Raw genomic sequence first — 9541 nt, forward strand, 5'->3', positions numbered from 1 at the left:
TCATGTTATATTTATTCTACCTGCCTCTATCTTCCTTCCAGCTTGTCTTTAAGCCTCCAAGTTTTCCATACCTTGTTGATTGTAACTTTGACTTATTCCTTTTCCTTTGTTATCTATTATTTACCAGAATTGTTACCTCAGTTTTACCCTTTGTTAAAATGTAAACCGATCCGATATGGTTATCTACTATGAAGGTCGGTATAGAAAACTGCTAAATAAATAAATAAATAAATAAATTAACCACTTGTAGCAGATTTCTTTCCAATAACACACAAAAATGAGACATTTGCTGTCAAGCAGTTTATTTCTTTGCAGCTGTGCTTAGGAACCAAGAATTCCTTCTCTGGAGTGTTCAGAAGAGAATATAAGTGTGCGGAGAGACATGAATCAATGGGTCATGCAACAGGAACACTGCACTGTGACCTTAACAAGAGACTGAGAACTGTTAGGCTCCTGTGCGGAACGATTCGTTGATCTAAGCTACCATGGCAAAGCCAACCTGGTTATTGCCAACATCGTAGACAGAGTAATATTCCCTGAGGAAGACGTCACCCAGGATCCAGAGGGGCTGTCCATTCTGGGAGGGCAGGTAAGTTGGTGAGATCCCAACCGAGCAGTAACCATTGCTCTGGAAAAGCAAAAATAAGATCTTGGATTAAAACCTCCTGCTCTTACGTTAAAGAGTAAGGGGAGAACTAGAAGGCTGGTTATGGACACAGCAAACCACGAGCTGTCAATGAAGGTAACAGGCAGAGGAAAGAATGATACACGCAGATATTAAAGAAACAGAGTGCCAAAGGAGCTTATGATTATTCAGAGATGTTCAATTACCACACCCACTCTCAGAGTACGACAAGCAAGGTCTGCACTTTCACACCAGAAATCAAACATCGCTATTTTAGACCCATGAAACCGATTTTGTTTTGCAGAACTGAAGGGCCTCTCCCTCCCCTCTTTATCATAGAAATCTCTACCTGGAGAATGTAGGCCGAAGGAGGCAGAGGGAAGGAGACTCCACTGATGGTGAAGCTGATGGTGGGCAGGTTCTGGATGTTGCTGCAGCTTACTACATACTGTGAAAGGAGAGAACAGCCAATCTAATGACTACAAAACTGTGAGGCAGTGTGACAGCCCCAACCTGCCACTGTGATACCCACAACCCAAGAGTGCAAAGTTCCTCAGCTCTACCAGAGCCGCCTCCTGAATCTCACTTTCACATTAGATAACAGCTCCTACCTATCTCCAAGAAAACAGGCAACAGGTTAGTAACGTCCCCTTTTCTTGCTCCCATCACCTGCTGGAAATATTCTCTCCTGGACTCACTTCACCATTTTGATCCTGCTGAGCTCCAATATACTGCATGAGGGTGGAAAACGTCTGCTGGGGGGCAGTAAGAAGAGAAGTCCCAGTGTCCACAATCGCCTGACAGCCCTGACTGCACCAGCCCGTTGCCTGGCCGTTCACAGAGAAGCTGGAAAGCAAACACAAGGAAAGCCCTGATGCACAAAGTAGTTAAGAGTCTCGAATCTGCTATGTGGAGTAATACAAGTTCAGGGGAAAAATCAAATGGAGGAAAATATGAAATAAAAATGAAAACCCCTTACCCTTGAATGCCAATCTGCCAATACTCTTGTTGGGTGACTGGAGTCCAGTAAATCTGACCACTGTAATAGTTTGAATCAACTCCTCCAAAGACAAGCTCTCCTCCAGCCTGACTGCTCTCCTGCCTGATAACAAAAATGCACAATTTAGTCTGAGTAATTGCAGAAGATGGAAGCGTTCCTTAGCACACAATAGACAGACTTATAGGGAAATTTCAGGCAGCCAAGGTAAATCGATTCAAAATCGTCCTCTCCAATAATATGCTGAGAAAAGCACAATTCAAGTCGCCCTTGCTGACTTCAACAATCGCTCGATTTTCTCAACAACAAATCTTTTCTTATGCGGATTCATTAACAAATTCCCTTCTTTACAACGTCAACCAATGGGTTTTATTCTCAAAATTATAAAAATTCAAATTTATTAGGACTACAAAGACTTGCAAATACGAACATATTTGGATTTAAGTGCCTGCCTTTTCAAACCTGTGCTGAAGGAGAGTTACAATTCAGTGCAGTAAGGTAGGTTCCTGTCCCAAAGAGTTTACAATGTAAGTTGATGCCTGAGGCCATTGGAGATCATGTGACTTGCCCAAAGTCACAAGAAAGATTAGAGCAAGATTTGAACCATGGCTGCCCTGGTTCTCAATCCACTGCTCCAAATACTAGGCCACTCCTCCATATTTGCTGTAGCAGAAAGAGAAAATGAAGAAAGATGCCTTACCCGCTCAGGTAGAAGCCGAAGATTGGTTGGTTGATCAGATTCTGTTGCATCATGCCCTGCATAACGGTGGTGGCACTTTCTACTGAAAGGGAAGGGTAGGCCAGTCCCAGGATGCCATCAAACATAGCATAGACAAAGTTGGTGCCTGGCTCGTTCACACTCAGACCAAATTCCTGTTGTGTGATGGCAATGTTCTGGATCTGAAGAGTAGGAGAACATCCATTCTGTGTCACTGCTATTGTGCAGAGGGATAGAAGGGGAAATCTACCATTTGGCAAATCAGTAGATTAGGATGAATGTCTATGGGATTCTTTCCAACCTGGAATTGTTGGTGGAATTTGGGGAATTTGCTTGATTTTGGTGGCTTGGGATGGAGCCTATGAATGGTTGGTTCTAATAGATCTCACTGTTGGTAGAGAGGCTGATTTTTTTCAGTGAGGGTATTGATGCTTAGGGCTTGCTTGAGCCCTAAGTTTAGTTGTGACTGTGAGGATGGTGATGTCTTGGGGAGTCATTATTTGATTAGGTTTTTAAGATTTGTATTGATTGTTGTTACTGGCTTATGTTTTGTGTGTTTTGATCATGCTTTGTAAATTGTTATTCTGGTTAACTTATAACCCGCCATGAGTTTTATTGATAGGGTGAGCAATCAAACTGAACTACATAAATCCTATTACCTCGGTTCACTGTGCTCAATATTTGGAAGCCCACAAACCTGTCTGGCAGGCACTCTCTCCCACTCTCCTTTTCCTAAAATCCTGCTGAAACCTCCGAGGGAGTCCCAGTACAAGTTCAGCTAAATGACCAAGTCCCAAGCATGCCCTCAGGCATACCCTCAGCTTCACTATGGACACTACTCCCATCCGAGGCGGAACAAGACATATTGAGATCGATCGTCAAAAAATCTGAACTCCTAACATTGGGCACCTAAGTTAAGATCTTAAATTAGGCCACAGTTTTCAGTCAAGCTTAGGGCCTAAATTTTCAGCTGAATATTCACCTAAATTTAGGCCCCTAAGTTAGGTGCCTAGTTCTGAAAATCAATGCTAAGCTCCAAAGTTTTTTTCCCACCCTAACTCCATCCTTGTAGGTGCCTTGTGAAACTTTCAAAAGGGTCAATTTAGGAGCCAAACTCCATAAGTTAGAAGCCTAAACCCTTTGAAAACTCGGGCTCTTTGTGCCTGGAGCATCATTGGTGTAATGATAAATACCACATGGTCTTTCTCCTCTCATACCACACTCAGCCTCGGGGATTCTCTCTACATGTCGGGGTGGGGGTGATCTGATGGAGTGGCAGAGCTGGGAGCCATATTTCATTGATATTGGTTTCTGCTCTGTGGGCCCGTTGGGAATGCTGCAGAGGCAATGCTCACAACCCCCCGGGGAAGGATGTCATAGCCCTTCTGCAGCAAAGAGTGCACTTATTCAGGGTTCTTGAAGGATGCATGGTCACTATTCGACTGAACTAAACAAGAGGGAATTAAAAACTGGGAAAATCTCCAGGAAACTGTACGTGAAGGTTACGATACCATTGTTCCAGATCTGATTGAAAGCCCAAAATTTCCTGTGTCTTTTATGAATGCTGTAATTAAGATTTATCCTGACTTAGCCTCTTCAGCACAAGCTAGACGAAGAGGATTTTTAACCCTCCATCAAGATGTTATAGATATTGGTTTTTCTTTTTTGTTAAGATTTCCGTGTAAATGCTTTCTGACCACTTCATCCCCAGGACACCCTTTGATATATGCTTTTTGGTTAAAATGGAAGAATAATTTTGGTTTATGTAATTTTCTCAATTTATTGGAAATGTTTTTTCTCCATGTACTTTCATTGCAAAACTTTTGTTTTTGTAAATTAAAAAGCTTGATAAATAAAGAATTAAAAAAAAAAAGAAAGCCCAACAAAACCAGAAGTGGAAACTGCTGGGAGTCTGGGACATAGAAGAAGGGGGCATGAGAGCCAGAAAACTGACCTTAAAGTTAGTGAATGCTTAATAAAGTGAACACTGTCCACCAAGCATTAATAGAACATGAGGGATTCTGACACCAGGGGAGCCAACTTTTCAAAATGATTAGGCATGCTTCTAAACTAAACAGAAATTACCCTTCCCTAGCCTCAGTGAAGGAGTTTGTTCAATATTGGGGGTGCTCAAGCACCCAGTGCACCCACAACGCTGGTACCTATGTCTATGTGCTGACTGTGATGGTCGTCACTTACTGTCACTGTGTCATATCCAAGGATCCCAGTGAGGCTGCCGGTTCCATATGCAATGGAGAACTGCTGCTGGTTGGAAGTGTAGGTGGAGGACTGGCTGGGATTGAACTGTGGGTGGTTTGCTAGATAGAAAGGAGAACAGAATTAGATTTCTAGTTTTCAGCCACAATCAGTGAATACAATTCACAATCAATGAACCCAATTGTTACATAAACCATCTTCAACCTGGACACACCATAAGCAGCAAATCAATTCAAAATGACCCTTGGAGTCTAAGGCCAATAATAGTGCCTGAACCTGAAGCAAGCAGAATAAATGTCCCCTGGGCACCCTGTGCTACTCACTGCAGGCCTGGCTCTGGCAGTAGGTGGAGGCCACCCAGAGGTTGGAGGAGCCGGTGTCAAACAGGACCAGGAAGTTCTGGGGAGGCGTTCCAATGCTGATCTCTCCATAGTAAGACATCTAGACAGAAGGCAGAGAAAGAACTAGGAGCATCCATCACTGCCATCTCTCTTGTTTCCGATTAATTACTTCCAATAGCACTATCAGAGTTTGGTAAAGGGAGGATAGGATTCACGCCATCACTTGGAGCTCTTCTAATTAAAGTAAAAAGCAATGTCTTAGAAAGAGGTTAGCTCCGATGTCCTCTAATTCCCACCTGCTTATTGCAGCCTGGCAAAATAAAAGGCAGAAAGCCGAGGTGAAGAACCAGTCACAAATTAGCTGGATGGGAAAGAAGTATTTGTATCCCAGAGATACAGAAGAGGGCGCTTTTAAGGTTTAATAAACAGTTTTCCTTTTAAATATCAATTTATTTTGGAAGAGGAGAAAATGTGCATGAGAGAGATGAGAACTGCCATGATACTCACGTCCATGTAGTTGGCGAGTGGTTCATAAGCAACACCAAAGTTATTGAAATGATATTTGGTTCCGGGATCCACTCTGGGAGCCTTAAGTCCATGCTCACGCATCACTTCCCTCATGGACTTGAACCTCTTCAGGGGGATCCTACAGAGATTGAAGAAAGACTGAAATAGGCAATGCTGTAGACCCCTCTGCCCACCCCCTTCATTCCATTGCTTGCAGATCTGTCACCTCTTTGTCACTTCATTCCCAGTGGTGGAAACCTGATGGTGAGTGACAATAACCTCCGTATTGGAGGTTGAGCATTCAGCATTTTCACTCTGACTGGATCCTGCCTTATGTTGAAGTGTTTTAGTCTGTGAAGGATGATCCTTTAGAAGGATGCTCCTCAAAGTATAACAAGCTAAAATTAAACATCACCATCTATGTTACTTGGATTTATTGTTCATTCAAATCTTCAGTTCATTACCACACAATGCTCAGAGAGCACTCACTTTAGTGAGGAGTTGGATTTAACATTAACCATGTTGTGGAAGGGCAGGCTAGATAGGCTGTGTGGTCTTTTTCTCTTTCTAAAACATGCCTGGATAAAAGAAGCCTTCTGTTAATGCATCCTCACCTCACCAGCCCCTCAGAGAGGTGGAGGCACACCATCGCTAGGATCAGCCACTTCATCTTCGTAGCTCCAGAGAAACCTTCAGTCCTGAGAACTGGGCTGAAGTCCGATGTTGAGACACTGGTTTATATATCCCTGGGGCTGGCACTTACCCTGCTGGACTGCTGACAGTCACACCGTCGCCAACAGACGTATCAATTAAATCAAACTTTTATCAGTGGTCCAATGGCATGCTTGGCTATTTATGATCAAACACCTCTATCTCTGAAACATTATTTACCTTGGCATAAATCTCTTGATTTTCTCATTCCTAAAATAAAGGTTAAACAACAAGTTGTAGGTGATACTTTTTATTGGAGAAACTGAATGCATTTGTGGTGGTTTTTAAGAGTTACGCTCCCTCCAATGGATCTATATTTATTTGTATCTAAGTGAACTAAATGGCACTCACAGCAGGGCTTAATTTGTAGATAAAAAGGAAGTTTGACCATGGATGGGGTGGTGAGATGAGCGGGGGCAGCTGTGACATCTGTTACAGTCCCGGGCCGTGCCCCGGTCCCTCCGCCTACCTCAGGACCGGCCCAGGCCGCAGGAACTCGTCTTCGGCCGTCCAGGCCCGACATGACTTCCACCGCGGCTCTCCCTTCACGGGGGAGATGCCGCCGACCCAACACGCTGGGCCCCGCCCCCTAGGCACGCTCGCACACGGGGGCTCGGCACTTAAAGGGGCCAGCGCGGGAAATCAAGGGGATGGCCTTCAGATGACATCAGACGCTGCAGGGTATTTAAACCCTGCAGCTTGGTCAATTCCCTGCCTTGCAACTAGGTTCTCTCAGTTCTCTGAGTTTCGAGTTGCTGCTTTGGATCTTGGATCGTCTCTTCTGACTTCTGGCTTCTGACCCGGCTTCGTCCATTGACTCCGTCTTCAGCTTCCGCCCCTGGCTTTGGTTTCAGACTTCTGGCTTCTGACCCTGCTCCGTCCAATGACTCTAATTCCAGCTTCCGCCCCTGGCTTTGGCTTCGGACTTCTGGTTTCTGACCCGGCTTCGTTCTTGGACTTTGACTTCAGCTTCATCCACCTCCACAGGTATCCGGTTCTTGCTGGCCCAGAGGATTCTCCTAAGTCCCAGCGGCTCAGGCTCTCACGGGCTCCTCCCTGGGGAGCTGCGGGCTTCCGAGGGTGAAGACTCTCCAGCCTCCTGGGCCCTGCCTTCCTCATCGACCATCTCTTCGGCCGCCTCCTGGATCCTTGGTCGCATAGGGTCCCTAAGTCCAAGAGGTCCGGGTCCCTATGGGCTCCTCCTGAGGGGACCTCGGTCTTCCAGTGGTGAAGCCTTCTTCAGAGTCTCTCTCTCCAGCGCTGCCTCCCGGCTGCGACTCTCACTGTGGGTCCCCACAGTACAACACCTCAGTCTCAGTCGGCCCAAGGGTCCACAACCATAACAACATCTCTCTCTCACGCACAAATAACCGAACGCACTCTTCCCAGAGGACGGCTGGGGTTTGGGGATGCAGAAGAAGGCAGATAAAGAGAATGGGGGTCTTTCTTATTAACCCCTCCTCTCTGCCCTAGTGATCCTTCATCCCCAGCAGCCCCCCGAGCATATAAATTCATCAGTAATCCTCGTCCTCTCCACAGTGGTCATAAAGTCCCTAAACCTAACCCCCTATTCCTGGTGATTCAGCCCCTCTTCTCCCTGGAATATCACCCTCTCCAGCAACTCTCCTCCTCAGCCAGTGAAGTCAGAATCAGCTGGCTGCCTGGAGAGCAGGAGCAAACAGGTGTGCACGGTCCGCTGTCCTCAGGCTCCATGGACAGTCTCCTTGGGTCTTGCTCATTGCCTTCTTGGGAGTGGAAGGAAGAGAGGAAAGTCATGTGCGCCCCTCACTCTCTCTCCTTCCCTCCTCCCTCCTTCACTCTTCCTCCACCCTCTCAGATCACTTCACTCAGAGACTGCCCCCAACTCTGACCAACTCACAATTAATCCCAAAGAATTTTTAAAATAGCTAAATCTCTTACCAACTCTTCCACTGAATCCTCGAGTACATCTTCAGTTTTTTCAAGTGGAATTCATTGTGGTGACTTTCTTGACCATTTCATAGGAAAAGTCACCACACTGACTGCCTCTTTTGCTACCGTATCTGATTGGCTTCTCTCTTCGAATACTGAGCCTTAGTCTCTCTGGAGTGAATTTGATCCTATTTCCATACTTGAACTTGGTCAGTTGCTATCCAAATTAAACCCTGCATTTTGTGCTTTAAATTCCTGTAACATTTTGGTATTGAAAGGGATTAGACTTTCTATACTACCTTCTTTATTGGTCTTTCTGAAAGCTCTCTACCTAAGTCTTTGAAGAAAGCATCAGTTAGGCCTCTTTTAAAGAAAACCAATTTAAATCCATCTCATGTTAATAATTTCTTTGCTTCCCTTTTTGACAAAATTAATTGAGAGCAGTGTACTTACTCAATTGACTAATTTCGTGGAGGACAAAAGGATTTTGGACCCTCATCAATACGGCTTTCAGAAAGATTTGACAGGATAGATCACACAATTATTTTACATTGCCTGCATGAATATGGCATTTTGGGCACAGTTTTACAATGATTTTCTTCTTTCCTCTCACAACGTTGCATGAGAGTTGCGTTTGAGGATAAATCTTCTGAATGGGCCAAGATTAAAACTGGTGTACCACAGGGATCAGCTCTTTCGGCAATGCTGTTCAACTTATATTTAACTCCATTATGCAACGTCTTAGCTGGGTTATATGAAGGTTATAAACTTTATGCAGATGAAGTATAATTTTTTGTTAAAGTTCGGTCCTATTGGACTGAGATGGTTGATTTAGTAAATCTTTGCATATCAACCATTAGGCGATGGTTATTTTTTAACAAACTGTCGCTAAATATTGCAAAAACCCAGTGTTTGTTGATTCATCATCAACATTCTACAATCAGGATTGAGAACACTTTTATTTGATCTTACTTCTAATATCTGGAACTTAGGCATCCTGATTGATCCTGTTTTGTCATTTTGTCCTCATATTAAGAGTCTAATCAAGACTGGCTTTTTAAAACTCTATATATTATGTGGCCTTAAAAGATTACTAGTCATGGCTGATTTTCCGACCATAGTTCAGTCCTCTATTCTACCCATTATTGATTACTGCAACTGAGAGGAGGGGATCACCTTGCTGGTAGCTGAAAAGAATCAGTAAGTACTCTATCTCTTTTATATTTATTTTCTATATAATATTTATTACTATATTACTATGTTTAATTGGTTATCTATTCTATTTGTTCCAGCATTATTGTTAGTTCTATTGTTACCTGTTTTATTGTTCAACTGTTCTATGTAAAGCCCACTACTCTTTTTGGGCATTTAAAAGTTGTATGTAAACCGGATTGATTTGTAGTTCCTACAAGAACTTCGGTCTATAAAAATTAAAAATAAATAAAATAAAATAAATAAATAAGTACTGCTTGGGGAAATTTTTAAAACTTAAAAGTATTCCGGAGAAGTAAAAC

General features: G+C 43.7%; 1 protein-coding gene across 1 annotated transcript; it reads right to left on the minus strand.

Moving 5' to 3' along the window:
- Nucleotides 1–285: 285 nt before the first annotated feature.
- Nucleotides 286–6187, minus strand: LOC115073695 (gastricsin-like). The gene is made up of 9 exons (XM_029572327.1): nucleotides 6020–6187; nucleotides 5406–5544; nucleotides 4881–4998; nucleotides 4540–4658; nucleotides 2323–2522; nucleotides 1605–1727; nucleotides 1324–1471; nucleotides 975–1073; nucleotides 286–628 (listed from the first exon to the last, which is right to left on the minus strand). Exons 1-9 carry the CDS (start codon nucleotides 6073–6075, stop codon nucleotides 476–478), a joined length of 1155 nt encoding a protein of 384 aa, XP_029428187.1. The 5' UTR covers nucleotides 6076–6187; the 3' UTR covers nucleotides 286–475.
- Between the last annotated feature and the right edge of the window lie 3354 nt (nucleotides 6188–9541).

Source organism: Rhinatrema bivittatum, chromosome 12 (assembly GCF_901001135.1).
Source record: "Rhinatrema bivittatum chromosome 12, aRhiBiv1.1, whole genome shotgun sequence".
Taxonomy (NCBI): domain Eukaryota; kingdom Metazoa; phylum Chordata; class Amphibia; order Gymnophiona; family Rhinatrematidae; genus Rhinatrema; species Rhinatrema bivittatum.

Bases quoted from the DNA above. Each gene is read 5' to 3' on its own strand.
- LOC115073695 (XM_029572327.1), bottom strand. From the start codon at position 6,075: ATGAAGTGGCTGATCCTAGCGATGGTGTGCCTCCACCTCTCTGAGGGG. The intron at 1,728-2,322 runs GTAAGGCATCTT...TTTTGTTATCAG, and splicing joins TTCGGCTTCTACCTGAGCGG to GCAGGAGAGCAGTCAGGCTG. The intron at 629-974 runs GTAGAGATTTCT...TTGCTTTTCCAG, and splicing joins CTTCGGCCTACATTCTCCAG to AGCAATGGTTACTGCTCGGT.